Source organism: Eulemur rufifrons, chromosome 8 (assembly GCF_041146395.1).
Source record: "Eulemur rufifrons isolate Redbay chromosome 8, OSU_ERuf_1, whole genome shotgun sequence".
In the NCBI taxonomy this organism is placed as follows: Eukaryota; Metazoa; Chordata; class Mammalia; order Primates; family Lemuridae; genus Eulemur; species Eulemur rufifrons.
Window position 1 is genome coordinate 27,702,151 of NC_090990.1, and position 25,882 is coordinate 27,728,032.

A 25,882-nucleotide genomic window follows, 5' to 3' on the forward strand; every position below is an offset into this window, starting at 1 on the left:
ACACTTTGTGTATACTTCTGCCTGAGAAGAGGCAAGCCGGAGGACCAAGTTGTTGGGCAATGGATGCATTCTTCCTGACTTGGCAGTAAGCTGTTTTAGCTCACCGGCTCTCCCACAACTGTCTAAGATTCACCAGGTTACAAGCTTCTGCTCTGCAAATGGAGGGTAACTCAAAGACCAGTTTCTGCCTGTTCTGGCTTACCTTGACTGGACTTTGGCATATGGAGCTCTCATCTCTGCATGCTCTCTTGGTCTGCAAACACTGAGTGGGTGCTGCTTTTGAACAGCATGCTGTTTGTTGGAAGACATGGACCCAGTTTTTGGAGGTAGCCTAGGGAGGAGCTTCCTCTCTGACCTCAAGGGAAGGAGGAGGTCAGTAGGAAGTGGTGGGTGGAGCCACTTCTCTGTTCTGCTGTTTCTGTTCATCGCCCAGCCCTTTGGCTATCTCTCTTCACCTCCCAGCCCTTTTTGAGGAGCTGCAGAGGGTGTACAGGCCACTAGCTGGGGGTTCTTGGGGAATACCTCTTAGCAGGGGCAGACGCGGGGCACCATGTGGCCCAGTTACCAAGATGAGCACGAGTTCAACGCCCACCTCGTTTGCCGCATGTGCTGTATGGGTTAGTATGTGAAGTTTTTTTCCTTGTCTGGGCCTGAGGATCCCAAATAGCCCTTGCTCTTATTGACTCATAGGATTGCATGGGCTTTGAAGCCTTATAGGCATTACAACCTTTGGGCTCGTTAAAATGTGCAGTGGAATAGACGGGGCTGCCCTACTTCCTGGGGAACTTCTTAAGCTTGTAGTGACTGGCAGTTAAGAGCCCAAGCTTTGGGTGTGGGACTTTTTTTTATAGAGACTGAATTCATATTCATGCTCTTGCCTGTATCAGGAAACCACTTTTAAGTTATGATGCATCGTGCTGAAAGTCCAGAGTGTATTTTTAGCAGAAGTTGGTTGGTTATAGAGTCCACCTCTGAGCAGACTGGGGGGATGGGAGAGTGGTGGAAGGGAGGAGTCATAGTCTAGGTTTCCTCTTTGGGACTTATTGCTAATAATTCTCTTACACTTTTTTCCTGCTAGCTGTGAGAGACAGAAAAGAGCTCAAAGATGGTCTGGGTACAGGGACCTAAAGAAGAGTTAGAGGTTAGGGGAAGAGTCATATTAGCTGTGCCTTAGATCTTTCTTGATAAGAGATCATTAAATAATGATTATTTAAGTAATATTCTGTGCCCTTGAACAAGTGACCTAACTTTTTTGGCCATAGGTTTCCTTGGTTTCCAAGCCATAAGATGTACGGACTGGTGCCAGTCTGAGACATCAATTAATCATTTATCAGTAAACTGAAAAAAGATAGGAAAATGTAATGTGTCTTTAAGCTAAATTTCTTTAATGAACTGTCCTTTATTCTAAAATTATCCCTCCTACTTTTTATGTTAAAATGTCTTTTATGAAAGAATTATTATTAGATGGTAGTTTATTTTTAAGATAATCTTACTTAGCAAAATAAAAAGTTGACCACTTAGGCTTTCTAATTTATTTTGGAACATTTACTGGTCTGTGAAATCTAAATTGGGGAACCAGTGGATTGATAATCTAATATCCTTTGGTTTTATACTTTGAATCTCTAAAGAGGAGCTAAATTATGACCCAGTTCGGCACATTTTTCACTAAAATTGAAATCACTGATTGTTTGATCTAGACACCTTAGAAGAAATCTCAGAGAAGGGGAGTTACAGAGCTAGGATTCTGAACAGATCTCCTGACAGCTAGGCCAGTAGTGCCAAGTATTGAAATGCTTTTTGAGAAACAAAGCTGCTAGTATAATAATGCTTGGGGCCCAAGGGAGGGGCACTTTTAGTAGTTTAGGTTTTTATCTTTCCTGTGTCATTGAGATTTTTTCCTTAGGACCTAGAAGAAAGAATCATCTGCTTCTGAATGTGCTTGAAGATAAACTTATAGCCAAAGGGCCCTTTTTCTGTAGTCAACCCAGAAGTATAAGGAAGTCCAGAATCTTTATTGAAAGTTTTAGGGTGAAAACATATCTCTAGCTCGCTCTATCTCATTTAATTGCCTAGAGGCACTGTAGCCTAGTAGTCAAGAGAATAGGCTTTGGCAGCAACTGTCTACTTGGGGCTTCTACTCCACCACTTAACAGCTGTACAAACTGGGAAAATTGCTGACCCTTTGTATGCCTCAGTTTCTTCATTTGTTAAAAAGGAGATTAAAGTAGACCCTAAATCATGGAGTCATCTCAAGGAGTATATGAGATTAAAGCCCTTAGGCCAGTGCCTCACACAAAGTAAGTTCATAAATGCTAGCTGGTAGTTATAGTAGTAATAAAATGTGAAAAATATATAATATAAAATTTCAGTGCCAGTCTTTATCCATTCTCCCTATAAAATTTAGGCACACAAATGTACTCTTCTTTTGCCAGAGCCAAGACTCCTTTGGATAACCGTTGTTTCTTTGACTGGGGTACCTGGGTGGCTGGAGAGGGTAACTCTCCCTGTTATGAGCTTCTGTTAGCAACAGGGCCTGTGGATCAATTCTGGGAAGGGAGGCCAGATACAGCAGATGGGCTTTCTAGCAAAGATGTAGACATTGCTCTTAGTTTGCTTGAATTTGTACTTTTTAAAAAGCTCCCCAGCTAATTTTGATATGGCTATTTCACAAACTGATATTTGGGAACCATTTATTTGCCTAGTCCAAACTCCTCATTTTATAGATGAAACTCAGGCTCAAAGAGAGGGGATGAATATAGAGGTATGAACCACAGGCTAGACACCAGGAAATCCACATTAGAGACCTGGTTCTGCCCCTGTGTAACTCTGTCTAAACTTCTTTAATCTCTTTGAGCCTCAATTTCTTCATCTTTAAGATGATTTTTGAGGATTCTTAAAACTCTATATCTCTTTGTATCTATGAAATATTTAGTTTTTCTGAATGTGATACTCCAGTGAATATTCTAGAAACTATTGAGCTTTTCTTACTCTTCTTTTCTGCTTATATGCCTCTTCCTCCATCTCTGTGGCTCTTATCTTTTGCTACCATGCTTACTCTGGGCTTATTTCTTTATTAACTTCTATCCTGTATTATCTTATTCCCAACAGTTCAAAGAAGAATCATGTTAAAGATCAGGTTTTCTTAAGAAACAAGGCTGGGTGTGGTGGCTCACACATGTAATCCCAGCACTTTGGGAGGCTGAGGTGGGAGGACTGCTGAGCCTAGGAGTTTGAGACTAGCCTGAGCAACATAGCGAGACCCATCTCTAGAAATGAAAAAACCAAAAAAAGAAACAAAGAAATAAAATAAATCTTTTTTTGAGACAGGGTCTCGCTTTGTTGCCTGAGCTAGAATGCAGTGGCATCATTATAGCTCACTGCAGCCTCCAACTTCCCAGCTCAAGCAGTCCTCCTGCCTCATCCTCCCAAAGATAACATTTTAATTTTGCATTGAAGTTTCTAGAGTTGTCACTTTCCTAAAACCCCACATGTCACTCGTCGATACCTTCTCAGTCTGCACCAACCCTAGGTGATAGATGCCTTTCATGATTCCCTATTATATTTTGCACTTTTCCTTTTGCTTTTATTATATAGGACTATATTGTGTTGCCTTCTAATAATTTCATGGAGGCAATATAGTGTAGTGGTTAAAATCCCATGATTTAGAGTCTGACAGGCTTAGATTTGATCCTCAGTTCTACTACTTACTGTGTGACTTTGGGAAAATTACTAATAGGTCTTTCTGAGCATCAATTCGCTGAAATATGAAATGAGGATAAATAATGCACACTTGATAGAGCTGTGAGAATTAAATACTTAAGGCCTCACATAGCACCTGACACATAGTAAACACAATAAATATCAAAGTCTATCTTACCTCCCAAAGTAGATTTTTGTAGCCTTCTGAGGATAGGAATAATTTTTAATGCTGGTGCCATTATATATTATTGGTAAGCATATTTTAATTGCTTGATCTCCATTTTATCCTTTTTCCCTTGAGTTTACATGGGGGACGTTAAATGGTACAAAGTCTCCTGAATCCAGATGTGGCAAGGAGAGTTTAGGAAAGCTGTAGCTGTGGAAGGGACATCTGAGTGGGAATTCCTGTTATCTGCAGAAAAGCAGTCTTTTAATTATCATTTGAGATCACTTCTTAGTCTGTCTTTCAAATATCATCTTAATGTATCCCTGTAGAAATAACTTTGGCACATAGTAGATGTAAGGTTTTTGGATGGTCGGTGCCAGAGAAAGAAAAAGGGTAAGCAACGAGGCTTTATTTGAGTGCTCCCGGGCAAGGGTAACCGCTTGGGACCCAGGCGAGGTTCATGGGTCCCGAGAGAGGGGCTGAGAAGTTGCGCCGCCCAGAAGTTTTGTGTGGGCTTATGTATGTTTTAGAGCTGGGGGATGGGGGTTTTTCGGTTCCGTTAAGGTTTTAGGGTGGGTATTGAGAACTAGGAGGGGCTGGTGGTCTGTATGGATTCCAAGAACTGAGACCCTTATCAGGGTAATCATCCAGGTGTGGCTATTCTTTAACTTAGCTGGGCCCTGCAGGCATTGTTTTCGGCAGGTCTCGTGGGCTGCTTCTTTTTTTCATTAGGGAGGGGAGGGGTGCCCGCCACCAGCCTTACGGTAGGCTCTTAGTATATATTTGTTAAATGAATATTTTTGAGTACCTACTGTTGTCCTAAATGTTGATATTTAAGAAAATTTAAAATATAGATCTTGACTCTAAACAGCTCAGTTCAGATAGAGAAGTAGAACTTACATACAGAGACATGGGTTTTATATGCTCAACAATAGGTTTTATATGCTCAATGCCAAGTAAATTGAATAAAATTTTAAGTGCTATAGGCACCCAAAGGTGGCTGGCATGGCCAGAAAGGTATAATGGGAAAAGTGAGACTTCAGCTGGACCTTAAAAGGAGGCTCCAAGTTAGATAAGCCAAGAAGGGGAGGGTAGATAGATATTCCAGTTGGGAGAAAAGGCAGAATGTAAAAAGGTTTGTTTGGAAACAATGAGATCAGAATGGTAGTAGTTGAGTCATGCAGAGTAGAGTCTGGCGATGAAGTTGAAAGAGTATGTAGATTGTAAATTTCTTCTGATCAGAGACCAGGTCTTTATCTCCTCCCACCACTTAAAACATAATAAAAACTGGAATCAAATTTTCATAGGGTTGTAGAGGGCTTTGAATATCAAAACTAAAGAGTTAAACCTGATCCTCTGGGAGTCACTAAAGGATTTTGAATAGAGGAGTGATGTGGGCAAAGTGGTGATTAGGAAGATTTGTTGTAACAGGTTACCTGCTGTACCTGCCACAGCGTCAGCTATCAACTGTTCGCTCCAAATTCGTATCTTCAGTTTTGACTGCTCTTCTGAACTCTAGATCAAAGATTCCGATGGTATGGGAGAAGATCCTCCTAACTAACACCTAATTATTTGTTTTCTACTTTACCCGATGTACCCGCACCAAATCTGTGCCTCCTTCTATTTTATTAATCATAAGGTTCCACTCTGGGCTGAGTGTGGTGACTTCACACCTGTAATCCCAGCACTTTGAGAGTCTGAGGCAGGAAGATTGCTTGAGACCGAGAGTTGAAGACCAGCCTGGTAACACAGGGACATCCTGTCTCTAAAAAAAGTATTTAAAAATTAGCTGGGCATGGTGGTGTACATCTGTAGTTCTAGCTACTCAGGAGGCTGAGGTGGGAATATCACATGAGCCCAGGTGTCCAGGGTTGCAGTGAGCTATGACAGTGGCACTGCATTCTCCAGCCTGGGTAACAGAGCAAGACCCTGTCTCAAAAAAAAAAAAAAAAATTTAAGGTTTTGCTCTCCTACTTGCTCTGACTGGAAACATAGAAACATTAGTATTGTCTTGAATTCTCCCTTTCCTAACCCCACCACATCTAGTTAATAGTTAGAGGCTATTGTTTCTACCTCTACATTGTCATGCAGATCTGCTTCCCCTCTTTACATTCTTGCTGCCTCTGCCCTAATTCAGGCTCTTAGATTTCTTTATTGGTCTGTCATGGTAGACCTCTAACAGGTTCTTCTACTTCTTAGTGTCTCTCTGGTGCAGTCTGCCCTTCAGTACAATGCCAGATTAATCTTCTCAAAGCATACTCTGGGTCAGAAAATTTCAGTGGTATCTCTTTGTCTAATTAAGTACATCCTCTCGCTACTCAAGCTTTCTGGGTCTTCCATGATTTGAAATCAGCTAGCTACTCTTACTAGCCTGCTTTCTCATGACGTTGCTAACTGTATCGTATGGCCACATGTAGCCATATCATTCCCTGAAACACACTCTGTGTACTTACATGTCTTTGAATCACTGCTTGTGCTTTTACTTCTTTGGAATTCCTTGACCCCTTTTTGGGCTGCCAGAATCCTACTTGTCATCCAAGGTTTAGTTCAAGCACCAGTTGCTTCTTGGCCTTTTAGCTAAGATCAAATATAGTTCAAACACTACTTTGCATGAACCCTTCTCCTGCCACTCTGTTGGAATTAATCAACTCTGTGTTTGTGCTTTAGTGTCATTTTGTGCAGGTTGTTTCTGGTGTGTTATTTGCTTGGTGTTATTATTAATTATTTACATGTTGGTTTCAGCCATTAGATGGTAAACTTCATGAGGTCATGGAATAGGCCTATTCAGACTCTTTATTTGCCTTCTCTGTAAACTGGGGTATATCCTTTCTAGATTTCCAGGTGGTTGATGCTTCAGGGCTTCTTGAAACACTTGTGATTTTTCTGTGGCCCTCAGGGAAACAAGCAGAGGCTCTACTCACATTTGCTTTTTGAATGATTCATAATGCACAGGGACTATGTGGGTAAGCTATGTTGGATCAGAACATAGACCTTTGCGCCTTAAATTCAGGCTTTTATTTGACATCAGGCCTATTCTAAAATTGCTCCTAGTAGAGTAGGACAAATAAGTAAACGGTGACATCCTGCAATAATCACTCAAACTGGTGTATGTAAGAGATGGGAAAAGCTCCTCCTGGAGGAGGTGATAGTTGAGTTAAATGTTGAAGAATAAGTAGTCAGAGAAGGGGGGAGCTACATTCCATGCAGAAAGAACAGTATGTGTAAAGGCATGGAAGTGCAAGAAAATGTGCCTCATTTGGGTAGAAATTTTTTTAATAAGGGTGGAAATTAGAGGGGTTTTCTTTGTTTTTTGTTTTTTTTTTAAGAGTATTACAGGGGGCCAGGTGCGGTGGCTCACACCTGTAGTCCTAGCACTCTGGGAGGCCGAGGCGGGAGGATTGCTTGAGCTCAGGAGTTTGAGACCAGCCTGAGCAAGAGCAAGACCCCGTCTCTACTAAAAAGTAGAAAGAAACTATCTGGACAACTAAAAATATATAGAAAAAATTAGCCGGGCATGGTGGTGCATGCCTGTAGTCCCAGCTACTCAGGAGGCTGAGGCAGAAAGATTGCTTAAGCCTAGGGGTTTGAGGTTGCTGTGAGTCAGGCTGATGCCACGGCACTCTAGCCAGGGCAAAAGAGCAAGACTCTGTCTCCCAAAAAAAAAAAAAAGTATTACAGGGGTACAAATGTTTTGGTTACATAAATTGCTTTTGTACAGTTTGAGTCAAAGTCATAAGTGTGCCCATCAACCAGATAGTGTGCATTGTACCTGTTAGGTGTAAATTTACTCATCCCCTCCGCACCCCCCCCACCTGCTTGATTTCTGATGAGTTTTATTTCCATATGTGCACATAAGTGTTGTTCGATTAGTTCCAATTTAATGGTGAGTACATGTGGTGTTTGTTTTTCCATTCTTGTGATACTGGAGAAGAGTGGTCTCCAGTTCCATCAGGTTAATACTAGAGGTATTAGTTCACCATTTTTTATGGCTGAATAGTACTCCATGTCATACATATACCACATTTTATTAATCCACTCATATATTGATGGACACTTGGGTTGTTTCCACATCTTTGCAATTGTGAATTGTGCTGCTATAAACATTTGAGTGCAGGTTGTCTATTTTATAAAATGTCCTTTTTTCCTTTGGATAAATACTCAGTAGTGGAAATTAGAGTTTTAATGGAAGAGTGGAGAGAGAGATGAATGGTAGGCAGGCATTAGTTTACATCATAATGAATCTTAGATCCCAAGCTGAAAATTTAAATGTTTATTCTGAATGGAGGCATTAAACTGGCAACATTGAGAAGGATGGATTAGAGAAATCTGTTAGAAGCAAGATGAAAAGAAGAATTCAGTTTTAGATAAACTGAGTTTGAGAGGAGTATGAAAGTTTTAGGAGGCCGTTGGATATACGAGAGTGGTGTTTGGGATAAAGGCCTGAGCTGAAGATATGAATCTGGGAATTATCAGTGTATAGGTTACAGCTGAAACCATGGGAGTCGATCAGATCATTCTGGGAGAATATAGAGAACAGCTATTTTTAATTTTTTTGAAAAGCTATGGATTCTCCCCCTCCTCCAACATGACACCAAAAGTTTTGCATGCAATTTTAGGTGATTCATGAACACGTACTCTCTAAAGCCGTAAATGGACTCTTGGGTCCGTGGATATCTTAAGAAGCTGTAATACAGAATGAAAAGAAAAGAAGTCTCAGGATGAGTAAACATTTACGGGGTGTTCTGAGAAGGAAAAACCAAAGAAAAAGGAAAACTTAAGGTAGAATGGAGTCTCAGATTCAGGAAGAAGAGTGGAGGGAATGTGTCTTCTGCTACAGAGAATTTAAGTGAGATAGAACTCAGAACTATTCACTGGGTTGACAATTAGGTGACTGTGGGGAGAGCAGTTTCAGTGACTTTGTGGGGATGGAAGCCAGGTCACGTGGAGTGAGTAGGGGGTGGGGAAGTGGAGTCTGAGCATTGTCATCATACTTTTTCAGAAACTGAGTGGGCAGAACCAGTAGAGAGGGAGAGGTTAAAGATATACAGGTTAGGGGATAATTGTTGGATTAAGTTTTCCAAGGAGAGAGGAAGAGGTGAGAATCCAGATTTTAAGTGGAAGGACTGACCTCGGGTTGTAAGGAAGGACGACTTTGCTAGTGAAACTAAAATAAGGAAAATTGGGGTAGGTATTGGTAACACAGTGCCAGAGACCTGTAGTGGTGGTCTTTCTGTTTGTTTGTTTGTTTGTTTGAGACTGGGTCTCGCTTTGTCCCCCAGGCTGGAGTGCAGTGGCATCATTATAGCTCACTGTAGCCAGCCTCAAACTCCTGGGCTCAAATGATCCTCCTGCCTCAGCCTCCTGAGTAGCTAGGGCTACAGGCATGCACCACCACACCCATCCAATTTTTTTAAAAAAAATTTGTACAGATGGGGATTGCACAATTGTTGCCCAGGCTGGTCTCCAACTCCTGGCCCCAAGCATTCCTCCCACCTGGGCCTCCCAAAGTGCTGAGATTACAGGCAATGAGCCACCACTGCTGGCTGTAGATTACAGGCATAAGCCACCACTTCTGGCTGTAGTGGTGGTCTTAATAAAGTTGGAAACAAATATTAAATTCTTTAAAGCTTTCCAATTCAGTAACCCCCAGTGATTAATAAGCCATTGGTGCCTCAAGTGTTAAATCTAAAAATTAGATGGGGAGCTGGGCTCTCCCCATCTCTATCTGTAGAGATGTTGGCAGTAGGCAGTGGGCTCTCCCTTGTTGGTTCATAGCCTTTGGTTGGGCTGAGACAATTAAGAAATATCAAAATGAATATCACCTGTTCTTTGACTGTTTTCCTCTCATATAAGGGTACTTTCTGAGAGTTCTACCTTCAGTGGTAGGCAGAAGATCTTTGCTCTTGGAACTAAAATTGGGATTTATGTGTAGGGAACCAAACCCAAAACTTAATAAATAGTTTGAAAGTCTGAGCTGATTGGAGCATTCTGAAGGTCTGTTTAATCATTAAGGTTGCTTTTTGGCTTCCCTAATGAATTTCTTTGCTAAAATACTAAGATATTAAACTCCAGGCACTGTAGTATTCTCTTGTCCTCGTGTTTACATCAGGAAAGAACTTTTATGCAATCAGTGGGCCTATCAACCTAGGATCCTAAAAGAGGATCCTCTAGTTCTTACGGGCAGAGGAGTTCTATAAAACCCATTTCTGAGCAGCTTAAGGCTCAGCTCTAAGCAGGCTAGCTAGTCTTGGGGAAAGGCTTGTAATCATATTGCCTTTAATAATTACATCCAGAATAAGTACCTGGACCTCTTCCTCCTGAATTGAAAGTCAATTTTTTAGCTTTTGGAAGCATGATTGATATGAGACCATCAGGTTTTTCCTAGTGTATTATTCTCATGGAAGGGTTTGGTAACTGTACAGAATAAATTATAGATAGTAGAAAGACTCAATCCTGCTGCTCACGTCTTCAGGTGTAAAAGAAATGATGCAGTGGACTAAAAAAGTCAAATTAATTCCACCTCTTTAAAATACTGACTAGATTAAAAGAAAATCTGTTAATATTTTCCTCTTTCACCTATGTATTATTTGACCTGTTAGAGCAAACATAGATAGCTTTTATAATAAAAGAAATTCTAAAAAGAAAAATGAGAAAGAAAACTTGTGTCTTCAGGGTGAGAATTTTGTAAAAGTAGCATCGGACTGTTCTTGGCTGTGAGGATAATTAATATGATGAAGAAGAGTAAGTCTGGTATTGGTGAAAATGCAATGGGCACAACTTCTAGTTAGCTTTAATTTTTCCATCAGGACTGCGTGTCCCAGCACACAGTGATATTTACTGGGGTGTTGGAGTTTTTACATATTGAACTGGATTCTTGTAGATAACTTTGTTCTGATTTCATTTTGTGCTTCTTTAGCCAGTCTTCTAATCATACATTGGCCAGTCAAGAAAGCTTTTATTTCAGTTTTTTAGGTCTTACCATGTAGAGCTTTAGCTATTGGAAGTCATGTGAGATACAAAAAAGTAAAGCATGGTCTTTTTCTTTAAGGAGTTAATGATGTCACTGGTGATGTAAGAATAAGCAAATTAAAAGTTCAGCATTCTATGTAATTATATGAGTGCTGACTGAGTGATTAGCACAGTAAGAGCCATAAAAATTTGTAGGACAAAGAAACTATTGAGAACTAGAGTTGTCAGGAAAAGCTGCCTGAGTAATTTTTCTCAGACACAAATCTGATCATGTCATTCTCCCATTTAAAATCTTTTAATCCTTAACTATAGAATAAAGTTTGGGCTTCTTAGCTTGTCATGAAAGGTCATGATTTGGCCTATGCCATCCTATCCAGTTTTGAGTGTCAGCATACCTATTAATAATAAACATCTGTCTTTTGACCATCCTTAATTCTGTGCACTTCTCTGAACATAAGCTTTTTCTTGTCTCCATGCATTTACATTAACTGTAACTTCATGTAGCAACTTTGTCCCTTCGCTGCTCTTTTTGGCTGACTCCTACTCATCTTTTAAGGTTAGAGCCACTCCTCTGGGAAACTTTCATTAACCTCCCATGTTTCCCTTCCCTGGTGGGCTTAACCACTTCTCTCTCTGTCTCTCTCTCTCTCTTTTTTGTAAGAGATAGAGTCTTGCTCTGTCACGTAGTCTGGAGTGCAGTGGTGCAATCATAGCTCACTGTAACTTCAAAGTTCTGGGCTCAAGCGATTGCCCCACTTCAGCCTCCCAAGTAGCTAGGCACATGCAACCACATCGGGCTGATTTTTCATTTTTTAAATTTTTGTAGAGACAAGATCTTGCTGGTCTCAAACTCCTGGCCTCAAACAGTCCTCCCACCTTGGCCTCCCAAAGTGTTGGGGTTATAGCCACCATGGAGGAAGTACTGGATAGGAGAGGGAGCGGGTAGGGCCTTGCTCAGGGAGATCGGTGCCTGAAGAGTGAGATTTAACCACTGCCTACGAGTGTCCAAAATGCCAGGGCTACCCCACCCCTTTTCTTGGTGCTATTCACAGCTTTGGCTTTTTGGAGATTGTTATGAGGCAAGAGGGGAATTACCCTGTTCCCTGCTCTGCTCAAATTATTGTACCACGGAGACTTTGCCATGTCATGATTTTTGAGGCACACAATTCTGTCTAATCTGTAAAGGGACAGACCAAAGATGTTCAGATAGGCCAAACCTTCCTAACAAGAAGTCACTGTCCCATGGTTCTGTGGGTAAAATCAGCACTTTTAAGTGGTCCCAGAGAAACTGGGGTGGGGGCAAGGCAGGGATCTGGGGTCTTGTTGCCTGGGTAGCACTAAACCCATGGTTTCTCTGTGTTTCCTTTGCAGATGAACGGGACCGGGTTCAGAAGAAAACGTTCACCAAGTGGGTCAACAAGCACCTGATGAAGGTAGGAGCCCTTGGTACACGCCGCCCTGGTGCTCTCTCTGTTCTCATCTGCATCTGTCATTCCCTCTCAAATGGTTCTGATTGCCTGCCATCTGCTGTGTCTATGAAGACACACATGTCATCTTTCTTTCTTTTTTCCTCTAAACTGATACAGTCATAACAGTGTGGGAACTTGTAGCGATCTGTTTCTTGGCAAGGACAGTGTTACATGTCATTACCTCAGAAGGCAGAGGTTGAGGATACCAAGGGATGATTCTTGAGACTCAGAGAGTACTTTGCTCCTGTATTGTAAATTATTTTATAGGCCCCTTTATTTTTTATTTTTAAATCTGATTACTATGGAAGGATGGGACAGAGGGGATTTTGTTCTCTCTTTCTCTTCAGTTGCTCAAATCTTAAATATTCATTTTGATGAATTTTACCACCATGCAGTTTAAGATACAGATAATGGCTAGGGTTAGGGAAAGATTTTATTATTACAAAGATTTTTATTAATTTTAAATAAGAGAGAAACCAAGGCAGAGGCCTGAGTAGACCCATCTAAGGATAAACAGTATGACTACTATGGCAGTCAGGATCTGAAATCAAAGTTTTTCAGATATAATAATTACTACTGCTCTAGGAAAGGTCACCAGTGATCCCTTAATTACCATATCTAGTGGCCTAGTTTTATCTTCCTCCTATTTGATTTCTCTGTAGCACTTGATACTGTTGTCTTCTTCTTGAAACCATCTTATGTTGACTTTTAGGACACTACTTTTTTCTGAATTACCTCTTCCCTCTGTGAATGCCTTTTTTTTTTTTCTTCTTTTTTTCTTTTTTGCCTCTTTCACTGGTTTTTCTTTCTCTGTCTAATGTTCCCCAGGGTCCTAACCTTGGCCATTTTCTTGTTTTGTTCTCTGTATTCTTCTCAGGCAGTCTCATCTATTTTAGTCACAGGGATTGTTTGGTTGCATGGAATGCAAAGAAGCAAAAGCAGAAATGAATACAGTATAATCTCACAGAATCCAATGTCTAGATGTAGCTGGATTTAATGAAAACTAAACAGTTATCAGATAATTACTCTCTCTTTTTTTGAGATGTTGTGTTCCTTCCCTTTTTTTCTGTGTGTCTCCTACATTCATTTCTCTGCATTTCTCCCATTGCACATGAGTGAGCCATGGTGGCTGTCCCTCAAATGGTGATGTAAACCCCTGAAGCCACATGATTCTGAAGGCACAAACCCAGAGAGTCTGATTGGCTGGAGTTTTATTTTTCTCCATGGGTCAGTTGTCCATCACTAAACTGTGGCCAAGGAGATGGTTACATAAATCAGAAATGGCTCTGTGGGGCCACGTTTTTAGTGCAGGTGAGGGCGATTTTCAGACTATAAGATCTGGATAAGGAGGCAATGATAGAGCCTTTTCCTGCATTCTTGCCTGAGCCAAAGACTTATGTTTCTCACAGTGCACCTGACACGTTCATCTGAATGTTACCCAGGCATATCTTATATTTAACACACTGCAAACTGCTAAATATTTTTACTCATGTAGCTGGTTGTCCAAGTCAGGAACCTAGAATCATATTTGCTTTGTTACTGCCCATAATCTCTCCCTTGTCACCAAGTCCCTTCAGTCACTTTCAGCTCAGAAAGATTGCTTGCCATCTGTCTTCTCTTCTCCATCTCCCTCACCTCTGCTCTTGTCCAGACCTCATCATCTCTTGCCTTGACCGTGATGATAGTTTGCTAACAAGGTTTTCTGTGATAACACTGATAATGACAATAGTGGTAATAGTTTATTGAGACCTTCCTGTAAATCAGACATTCTATACTAAGTCCTTTTCATAGATTATCTCATTTAATCCTTCAGTGACCTTATGCTGTAGGTTCTATTAATATCCCCATTTTATCAATGAGGAAAGTGAGGTTTAGAGAGGGTAGGTAATTTGTTCAAGATCATAGTGCTAGAAAGTAGCAGAACTGAAATTTTAGAATTCAGGCAACCTAAATTCTGGGACCTGTACTTTTTAACCTACGCAGGACCAGCTCTGGCTGCTGCCTACCTCCCTAGGCTCATAGTGCCAAATTCCCCTCATACCTCAGGCTCTTGCTGAACTATGTGCCGTGCTGTCTTGTGACTCTGTATCTTTGCTCATGCTGCTCCTTCTGCTTTGAATACCTTCTTCAAGTCTGTCCTGCCTGTATAACACCACCTTAACACCTCAGTAAATATTTTCCTGACTCTCCTATGTGGAATTAACTACCCTCTTCTTTGTGCCCCTCACTGTATTCCTTATGTACTTCTGTTTTAGCATCTATAGCATTTAGAAAGATGCATTCTATATCTTTCTGCCAGATTGTAACTTTTATAACTTGAAGGCAGATACTGTACCTTTTTATAGTGTCAGGACAAAGAAGAAAGGGAGAGAGGTCAGGAGAAAAAGAAAACAAAAACAGCTATTTCCCCTCCATGGCTACCAGTTCCCTCTAATTTGATGACTTAACTCTGCTGTGACATAGAGCCCTTCACAACCTGGTGCCAACCTATCTGTCCAGCTTCATTTCCAGGCACGCTTTCTTGTGTAGCCTGTGCTGTAGCCACATGAGACAACTCACTACTCCTTAAACACTGTATACTTTCACACCTCTTCACTTATTTATTTTTCTTTCCCTAGAATGCATGTCCCAGCCTCCCCTGCCTGGTGGTCACCCACTTACTTACCCTTCAAGTCCCAGCTCCAATATCACCTTTCTGAGACTCTGACTTCTTTTCCTTAGACTAAATCAATTGCAACTCCATCTCTATTCATAGCTCTTTGAAGGAGTGCCTGCGTGTTCACGTATTGGTGTCCTCTGTTAGAGTACTCCTTGAGGGCTGGGACTGTATTGTGCTACTTTCTCTGTCAAGTGCTGCACAAGGAACAGGAGATGTGTCCAATAAGTATTTGTTACCTTGAGTAAATAATATTTCAATAGTGTTTTATAGCTTATGAAGAACATTTTTATCTGACGTGATCCTTACGATAACCCTGAAGGAGGTAAGGCTAATTTATCCTCTCAATTTTAACAACTAAGGAAAGTGAGCATTAGAGGGGTGAAGTGACTTTCCCAAGATCATACAGTTGGCAAGGGATACACCTAGGGATCAATCATGAGTCTTATGATCAAAATTACTTGTTCTTTCTACTAAACATGGCCTCAACTTATTCTTTCATACCTCATCTCTAATAATTGGAAGAACTGAATTGATCCTGCCTCGGGCTTGTGCCCTAAACTTTGTAGTTGAATTCAAATGCTCTGGCTCCTTGCCACTCATTTGTAGCTGATTCTGCCTGTTGGAGCTCTGCCTCAGTACTGTGTGATGACAGGAGGCCCAGGGAGAGAGAAACTAGCAGAACACATCATAGCATTGTTAGAAATTGGAAGCCAGCCAGGGCTTTACTTAAATCCTTGGCTATTTTTCATCTCTTCCCAGGCTTCCCGCCTGACGGTTCTAACAACATTTTCTCATCTTAGGATATTTCAGAGAAAGATTCACTGCTAATCAGAATTATTGCTCTAAGTTGGAATTCTTTGAACTCTGGGCTGAGAATTAATGATAGAGATTTGTTTTTTACAACTCAAGCATCCTTTGCTTTGCTTCCCAAGTACACTCAGATTAATGCTGTCTTTGGCAGGTAGTCCAGTGTAAAAGCAAAACCAATAAAGTCCCCCAAGGTCTAGATTTAGTTGATCTGAGATCTCTTGGATTCTCAAAAATCCCTTTGGGAAGCAGTTTATTTTAGAATAAGTAATTTAATTCCCCTTTATTAAGAACATTTTTGATCCAGTCTTAAAAGAGATTCATTAAGGATGTAAGCATTTGAAATATACTAACCTAATTTAGAATGCAAGCCTAGAAAACCAAGAGTTCTGTTAATATGCCAGAACCATGAAAAAAAATCTAGAGTTTTAAATGAGTTCTTATTCAAATTATCTATGCCATATCTTTAGGTCCTGGTAGCTAATAAGTTCTCCCCCTAAAGAGAATGTCAGAAAATGATGAAAGTATGAGCTCCTTAGGAGGAAGAAAAATGCTTTTTCTGGTCACCTCTTCTTGGCTTCAGAAGTTAATAGGTAGAGAGGGAAGACCATATTTAATCTAGCATATGGAACAGTTCTTTGCATTTTTATTCATGTATGTAATTTAGAAGCCCCTGGTATTTCTGGAATTTTAGACAAAATTTCCAGATATACCAGCAAAAGTTTTAAAATCCCAAATTTTTACTAACATTCACAACTTTTCTATGTCTGTTTGAGGCTCTCTAGTTGAACACAAGATAGCAGTAATGATTCCAGGTATTCTCTTTGCAATGGCCACACAAGAGTAAACACTGTGCTCTCTAAACGCTGTGTGGACTTTCACACCTCTTCGCTTATTCCTGTTTGTGGGAAATGTCAGCAGGAGACTGGCAGTAGAGTTTAAGAGATTGACAAGGTAGTACTGGTTAGATGCTAAGGAAAGGAGTGTTGCATTTGTTGCCTAAGTGTGACCATGTAGTGGTGGTTCTGGGCTGTCTCTGCCTGGACCTGATTTTTCAGGACTTGATTTCACTGTAAACACATCTCAACCCTACATTTGTGCCTACATTTGGACTTGGGCTTTGCTCTGAATTCTCTACTCCATATACCTAAGTGCCTGCCTATTAAAGTAAAGCTACCTTTTGTGTATTTTAGAATTGTCCTCATTCTCAGAGAATCTTTGTTAATCAGGGTTGGCTGGTACCACTGTTAGATTCCTCAAAATTTAGGGAATTCTTAAAACAGATAGAATTCTTATCTGCAAAGAGCCTCACACTTTGCTCCCCTCTCTCACTCTGCTTACTCCAACAGGGATCTTCTACTTCCTCCTTGCATTTGGGCACAGTTCTTTCCAGACTGAAAAGTCTAGGGCAACTAATCTATTTTTAGTGTTGGGCTTTTCTTGAAGACAGATTTGGCCAATCAATCAATATGGCATTCCCCTTTTACAGATTAGAGATCTACCAATTCAGAAATCCATCTGAAGCTGCTAGGCTCATTCTCACTTTCCCTGTATCTTTTAATTGGCGGAGATGAGAGTAAATAACATACTTTTCTCTTTAAAACTTTCTCTTCTGACCTATTTATTGCTCTTCAACATAGTTTGCATCAAGGAAATTGAGCTGGTTGTGTTTCCTTTTAATAGTATAGAGGAAAATTTTCTAAGTCAGGTTTTCTGCAGGTATCAATACTATATGACAATCCTTGGTTCTTTATTTGTGTTGGTGGGTGAATTCTCTTTATTTTTTAAAATAATGTTGATAATATGCCATTTTGACCCTTCAACCATCATAGAAGCCTTGCCAAGGGAAAGAATACAACGGAGAGTCAGGAGACAGTGATCTAGACCCAGTTCTGATACTTCCCAGCTAAATGCACTTATGCAAGTTATTTAACTTCCCTGGGCAGTGGTTTTCTCATCTGTAGACTGAGAGGATTAGAGTTAAGTAATCTTTAACGTCCCTTTGGGCTCAGGTTCTGATTATAAGCCCTTAAATGTCATGTATTCCCTTTATTAAAGCCACTCAGAAATTGGGGTGAGCTGTTTATCTTTTCATAGCTTTAAGCCAATGTTTTAAAAAATTGGGAGAGCAGAGTTCTCCTTGGCTTATTGATGCATGGGCTTGGGGAAGATTGGACTTGCTCTCTCAAAATTTAGTTCTTCACTAATTTTAAAAAATAGCTTTATTGAGATTTAATTCACATATCATACAGGTCACCCATTTAAAGTATACAGTTCAGTGACTCTTAGTATGTTCAGAGTTATGCAGCCATCACCACAATCAATTTTAGAACATTTTCTTTACTACCAAAATGTTCTTAGCCATCACCCTTGTCCTCCCCATACACTCCTCCTAGGGCTATGGCCCCAGGCAACCACTAATCTACTTTCTATCTCTATAGATTTGCCTATTCTGGATATCCCATATAAATGGAATCATAATATGTGGTCCTTTGTAACTGACTTCTTTCATTTAGCATAATGTTTTCAAAGTTCATCTACATTGTAGCATATATCAGTATTTTATTTCTTTTATTGCTGAATGATCCATTGTGTAGATATACCACATTTTGTTTATCCATTTATCAATTGATGGACATTGGATTGTTTTCACTTTTTGGCTATGATGAACAATGCTACTATGAACATTGACTAACAAGTTTTTGTCTCTACATATGTTTTCAGTTTTCCTGATTTATATACATCTAGGAGTAGAATTACTGGGTCATATGGTAACTTTTGTTTAGCCTTTTGAGGAACTGTCAGGTTATTTTCCAAAGCAGCTGCATCATTTTTCAATTCCCACCAGCAGTGTGTGAGGGTTCCAGTTTCTCTGCATCCCATCATAGTGGGTGTATCATTGTGGTTTTGATTTATATTTTCCTTATAGGTAGTGGTGTTGAGCATCTTACCCATTTATATATTTTCTTTGGGGACATTCACTAATTTTGACATTGATTTTTCTCAGGGAGTGCAAACAGGTAAGGCCCTGAATAGTTGAAGTCTTTCACTCATCTTATTTGTTGACAGAATAGCATGATTATTTGTTAGAAAGAAATTTCTGTATTGATGACTCTTGGACACTCTCACCTTCATTTGGCTGCTTCTAAAACTTCTGATGCTTACTTAGTCCATTGATTTTTTTTTTTTTTTTTTTTTTTTAAAGAGATTTGTGGAAAACTTCAGAGGCAAACTGATACGTGCAGAAGAGGGAAGGACATTAGAATGAGGCAGACCTGGATTTAATTGGCTTGGCCATTTACTATAATAGCTGTGTGATTTTGGGAATCTTAACTGAGCCCTCCAAATCCCATCTCTGTATCTGAAAAATTTCTGATATGGAAGCACTCAAGAAATGTTAGCTAGTTCTTTACCCATCTCTAGGCAGAGCCATGTTCAATATGCTTTAGAAACAGACTGTTGTTCTCTGTTGTTGAAAATTCTTCAGAGAGGGAAAAAAACCTCTCTACCTTCCCCTTCCCCATTACTTCTGTCTGTATCTCTTTGGTAGTGGTATTTTCATATTGGCTATTATACAAAGATTGAGAGATAATAAGCTAGCTCTGATCCAAATTTCCTATAACGTGTTTGAGTTTTGCTATCACAGCAATAAAACATAGGAATTTTGAGAAGATATTGATGTGAAATTAACTTTACATTTAAAGGTGCCTCCATTTTCTTTTTAATACCCTGTGGTATTTAATATCCTATTAATAACATGATCTCACTTGGTCCTTGAGCTCTACCATAATTTATTTAAATAATTATTCAATGCCCACTCCTGATTTTTATACCCTATGTTCTGGTCTTATCTGTGAAAAATAAGTCCCTCATTTAACTTAGTTGTCCCTCCTCGTCTTAATCCTTAATGTCAACTATTTAATGTTTTCTGACTTTTTTTTAACCTACCATTCATTTATAATCTGATTTCCATTGCCCCACTCTTGAAAATTATTCTCATAAAAAACAACTCTTTCTTATTTGTAGCAAAATTCAAAAACTTTGTTAGTATTCACCCTCCTTGACTTCTGCTCTAGTATTTGATACTGGCGACCAGCCCTGACTGATTATACTTCCTTGTTTCTTTGCCCACCCCTTTCATTGCTCCTGTTTGGTTTTTTTTTCCCTTCTGTCCTTTGTTGATTGCTTTTCCATCCCCTGCCTTCTAATTTTGGGTGTTCCGTAAGGGTCAGTCCTTAGCACTCTGCTCTTCTCTCTTGCCCCTAATCCAGAAAGCCCAACATTTCCCATGTCTTTAGCTAGCACCTCTATATGTGACCTCTAAACTTAAGTTCTCAGCTGACGCAAATTGAATTCCAGCATTTCCAGCTGCTTTAAGAACATTTCCATTTGTAGCTCCTTTGCTGCCATTTTAAATTCAGCATATTTAAAATTGAACTTATCAAATCCACTCTCCTTCTAACCCTCATGACTTGCTTATCATTTCTGTTAATGGTGCACTATAGTTGTTCCACACTACAAGCTTGAAATCTGGGACCTATACGAGGGAGGGGTCTTAAAATCTTAGAGCTATTGGTGTGCTAGAGCTGGCTCATGTGAACTCATGAGAGCCAACTGTTAAATTTTCAGCAATTTTGTGGGCTGGTTGCTGAGCATAGCTATTATTAAAAATTAAATTATGTAAACTTACAATTAAATAAATATTTAAAATAAAGGTAACAAATAAAGCCCTTCACTTCATAATTATTTTGCTACATGTTATTATTGGCTGTGTTCTTGAGGTTATGTCTGTTGTTTCTCTATGATGGAAATACTATATAATGGTGTGCTACTGTATATTTCCTCCCAACGTTGCATTTTATGATGGTTATATTAGTGACTTGAAATTTGTTATGGTGGGAGTATTTACACCACAGAAATCTGCAAATGCTACAAGTCTGAGCTAGGTGTCTTGTTTTGTTCATTGTTTATACTTAAGAAAATGATGGAGAAAATGTTAATATTGCAGATTAAATTTATAAATGTGTCATGTGTAGAGCCAGTACACATTGTGAATAGCATAAAAAATCAAATATTCTTTCAGTGTTTGAAAGCTATTATTCAGTTCATCATAAACGATATTCTCTAGTTGGATAATCTCTCTGTCACCTTCCTTTTTTTTTTTAAATTTTAAAAAGCGATGGAGTCTTGCTATGTTACTCAAGATGTAGTGTGGTGGCTATTCACAGGCATGATCATGGCACACTGCAGCCTGGAATTTCTGTGCTCCAGCAATCCTCCCAACCTCAGCCTCTGGAGTAGTTAGGACCACAGGCTTGTGCCACTGCACCTGGCTAAGTTTTAAGTTTTTTTGGAGATGGAGTCTCACTATGTTGCCCAGGCTGGTCTTGAACTGTTCTCAAGTGATCCTCCTGCCTTAGCCTTCTGAGTAGCTGGGGCTATAGGCGCACAGCACCTGCCTGGCTTCATGTTACTTTCTTATCCCTCTACACACACACATACAAACACATATACCTTGCATATTTCCACCTTTATACCTAGTCTTACGTGATTTTTTCTATCTTTTTTCTTTTAGCCAAAACATTTGCTAATCTTCCAACTCCCATCACTTCCAGGAAGTCTTCCGTGATGTTTCCAGCCTTTATCTTTTTAAATTCCTGTTCTACTTTGAATGCTATTTTGAATATTATAATTGGAAAGGAATTTAGTTTTCCACTCAAATGTAAATATCCCCAAATATCAGCTTTTGCTTGAGAAATTCTAGTAACTGGAAATCTACTTCTGAAAGTTGCCCTTTCTATTGTTGTCTAGACAATTATTTTGTTAAAAATCAAGCTTTTTCCTTGCAATTTCCAATAGTCTTCTGATTCTGTGTTATATTACTCAATAAAATTGTTGCTAGACTTGGAATGAATCAGAAGACCGATGGCCACTTACAGCTATGTGACCTTAACTTCTCAGAGCCTCAGTTTCTTCTGTGGAGTGGTGGTAATAAGTAAACTTCACAAGGTAGTTGTTTGGATTAAATAAATGAAAGGAGATCGTGCTGATTATAAAGCATAGCAGTGAACGGCAAAGACTAAAATCAGCAAAACCAAACTGAGGCCAGTTTTTTCATTTGGTGACCTAGGACAAGTTACTTAACCTCTTTGTGTCTTGTTTTCTCATGTGTAAAATAGGAATAATAATTATACTTACCTTATAGATGTGAGGAATACATGAAATAACATATAAAACACTGGGCATAGTATTTGATACTAACCACACTTTTCCTCAAATTAAGATCTGTTTTTCCATAGTTTCAATTATAAAATTGGAATTAATTTCCTGCAGAGAAAATAATCCTCAGATTTACTATTAGAAATATTTGGTACAAGAGGGGTCAAATTGTAGGTATACCCTATGAAACACTGGGCATCTAGCATTTAGTTTCCTTTGCAACACTCTAGAAGGCTTTTCTGACTCTGGCTGGACTCATGTGTCCATCAGTAGCCATCCTGTCACGTTTTGGCCCGTAGTAATTCCTGAGATATTTCAGGATAATTAAGACTCTTCATCTCTTTGTTTAAATTTTCTAGAATATTGTTCAGTGTTGGTTAGAGTGTGTAATAGATCTGGCTTCAATTTAAAAAACAAACACACTTTTGGTAAGTGTTACCATTTCTTATATATTTTACTCCAACCTGAAAATTCCTGAATTTTATTATTGCTTCCAGTTTCAAATTCTTTTTTTCTTTTCTTTTCTTTCTTTCTTTCTTTTCTTTTTTTTTTTTTTTGAGACAAGGTCTCATTCTGCCACCCTGGCCAAAAGGTAGAGACCTGATCATAGCTCACCATAGCCTCGAACTCCTGGGCTCAAGCCATCTTCCTGCCTCAGCCTCCAAAGTAGCTGTGATTACAGGCATGCACCACCATGCCTGGCCGATTTTTAAAAATATGTTTACACAGACAGGGGTCTTGCTATGTTGACCAGGCTGGTCTCAAACTCCTAGGCTCAAATGATTCTCCCACCTTGGCCTCCCAAAGTACTGGGATTACAGGAGTGAGCCCCCATGCCTTGCCTATTTCTTTTTTTTTTTTTTTTTTGCGACAGAGTCTCACTCTGTTGCCCGGGCTAGAGTGAGTGCCGTGGCATCAGCCTAGCTCACAGCAACCTCAAACTCCTGGGCTCAAGCGATCCTCCTGTCTCAGCCTCCCAAGTAGCTGGGACTACAGGCATGCACCACCATGCCCGGCTAATTTTTTCGATATATATTTTTAGCTGTCCATATAATTTCTTTCTATTTTTAGTAGAGATGGGGTCTCGCTCTTGCTCAGGCTGGTCTCGAACTCCTGAGCTCAAACGATCCGCCCACCTCGGCCTCCCAGAGTGCTAGGATTACAGGCGTGAGCCACCGCGCCCGGCCGCCTTGCCTATTTCAAATTATTTAATATGTGCTTACCTAGAACCAGAGATTCTTATGTGGATAGTAAAATAATTCAATATCAAATAAAAATCAGTGTTTTTCTTTTTCACTCTCATTTATAGGTCCGCAAGCACATCAATGATCTTTATGAAGATCTGCGGGATGGCCATAACCTGATCTCTCTGCTGGAGGTCCTCTCGGGCATCAAATTGGTGAGCTTCTCCCAATGAGTGGCCTCACAAGTGTGGCCCTATGAATGATGTATCGGTCCATCTTGTGGAATGCGGAGGCAGTAGCCATCACTGCTTGCTCTATTAGGTGGGAGGAATGAGTAGAAGAGATTATTGGTGGACTGTATTTCCAAGTCAGATTTACAGTTCACAAATGATATAATTTCAATTGATGTATTCTATGTTTTCATTTCTTGAAGTCAGGAATCAGTTATAGTCCTTTTATATTGGCATGTTTTCTCCTTATTCTTTATCTATTTCTAGATACTAGTATTTCAAGAACAGTAGTTCATGTTTAAAGGTTTTTGAATAAGGAGGTATTTTTCTTCTTAGAGTTCTATTTCTAGTCTGTATAAACGCCTCTGATTTTCCCATCTATTGTGAAATTTTAAATTTTCTGTAAGACCTGCGGCTTACATTTAAAAGCCCAGGTGTTTGAAGTTTTGTTTTTTTTTTCATCCTCACCAATTCAATCCTGGACTTTTCTAAATGAAAATTATGTTGTCTATGGCACTAGAGACAGAATGTGAACCACACAGGATCACCTGCTCCCACCAATTCATCTCACTTTCTCCCTTCTGTGATTCATTGAGTTTCACAGACTTGGAGAGTTGCAGAAGTTGACATCTGAGCATAGCCCTGGATGCAGTACATTTGGGCTCCTTGAATAATTAAATATGCCTGCCACCTCCCAAAATGTATTAAACCTTGCTTGTGGGAAACACCTACATATCTGAGAACAAATCCTGTGTGAGCCTCTTGGCTTTCCAGATAATATAGTTCTTACACTTGCTTTGTTTGAGTGATTGAAATAACCCACTTGTGGGCCCATGGTTTTATATATTTGAGCCTAATGGGAGCAGGTGATCCTGTGTGGTTTACGTTCTGTCTCTAGTGCCATAGACAACATAATTTTCATTTAGAAAAGTCCAGGATTGAACATTGGAAACATCTATGGGGAAAGAGAGAACTGAAGAGATGCACAGCTCAAGTTGTCTGTGAAGCCCAGCCCACTCACTGCCTTTGGTGGATTCTTAGTCATTGTTTGTTGTGCTTAAAGAATAGGATTTGGCACATTAGATTTCACTGTTTAAGTGATATTCTGTTCCTTCTAGGATTAGGGCTTGGCTTGGCCTGGCCCCCTTGTTTTGGTATTTTCTTTTTTTTGCCTTGCTATAGAATTAATTTTATATTTTTTTAATGGCCTAAAATTGACAGATGCTTTTGTTAGCATAGCCAGCACATACAATTTCTAGTTTTTCTCTGGCCCACATTTATAAATCTAATAAGTAATCAGAATTTCACTTTTGCTATGTTGGACTTTATTCTTTAACACTCATAAAGTTGTATTTTGGGCAGTGTTGGTGGTATTTTGATAAGCTTATAGTGATTTTATATTGAAAAATGATCCTTTTTGGTGACATTGCTTACATAACAGCTTAAAACTACTCCAATCTGGTTTCTTTTCCTAACCTTGAAAACCTATAGGTGTTCGTGGAGATACTCATAGGATAACAACCATTTGGATACCTCTGTCACGGTTATTCTCATCATCTTTTTCTCCCTTAGTTGATTCATAAAAGCAGAGAGGGTGGGTGGCCATGGAGAATTGAGTATGTGTTTTAGAACAGAAAGTATATGCAGTGTAACCGTCTGCTCTCGTCTTGATTTGGTTTTGTATCATCTTTGAAGGTGGGAGGGTATTTTCATATTTATTTTCATTTTTTTTTTAAATGTTGCATTCATTTCCTTTTCATCTTTGTGTTGTGAATTTCCTGTTCCTCTGTTGTACCTTTGCATTGGTTGGTGGCCAAAGGAGCCAGCAGGGCTGAAGACCCTCCGTCTGGTGAGCATGCCCTCCTGGCGCCGTACAAACAGCGAGGAGCAGGAGGAGGAAGATGATGATGATGTAGTAGGTCTTCCTGGGGATGCCAGCATCCCAGCTGGCACTGCTGGCACTGCTGGGCCATCAGAGAGTCTGAGGTTCTCCAGGTCTCCAAGTAACTCAGTTACCAATTGCCGCCTTCTTATTTCACCTGGGAATTTGAGTCCCAAAGAAAGTGGTTAAAACTAATTGTGCCTCTTGTCACTGTTAGATGATCCTGGAGTGGGAATTGTTATGCTTATCTGAGAATGGTTGGCACAGAAAGAATAATGGTGTTTGGAGGTGTTGAGTCCCTTTGTGACCTGGGGACCCATAGCTTTCTGGAGGCCTTGCTGTGTTGTCTGAGTCCAGATTGCAGAATTGTGGAAAGTTTAGTTGGCAGCATGACAGTCAATTAATTGCTCACAGCTCCACAGTCCAGACTAACTGGTACTCTCTCTCCACCTGTCTGGCCTCTAGGCTCTCACCACACACCATATCATTTGTTTTCAAAACAGCCTGTTGTTTGCAAACTCACTGCATGAAGATACTCTGGCTTTGGTCGATAATATCTCTAGTTACTATAGAGGACAGAGATTTAACTTGCATGTTC

The 25,882-nt window shown here is 39.8% G+C and overlaps 1 protein-coding gene across 2 annotated transcripts in view; it reads left to right on the forward strand.

Moving 5' to 3' along the window:
* The window catches only part of MACF1 (microtubule actin crosslinking factor 1), a 330,626-nt gene that overhangs the window by 108,976 nt on the left and 195,768 nt on the right, over positions 1-25,882 (forward strand). The window contains exons 2-4 of one of the 2 annotated variants that reach the window (XM_069479776.1): positions 12,206-12,267; positions 23,298-23,387; positions 25,222-25,317. In XM_069479776.1, the coding sequence (XP_069335877.1) occupies positions 12,206-12,267; positions 23,298-23,387; positions 25,222-25,317 (248 nt within the window). The remainder of the gene's footprint in view (positions 1-12,205; positions 12,268-23,297; positions 23,388-25,221; positions 25,318-25,882) is intronic. The other variant, XM_069479778.1, reaches the window with a different exon arrangement.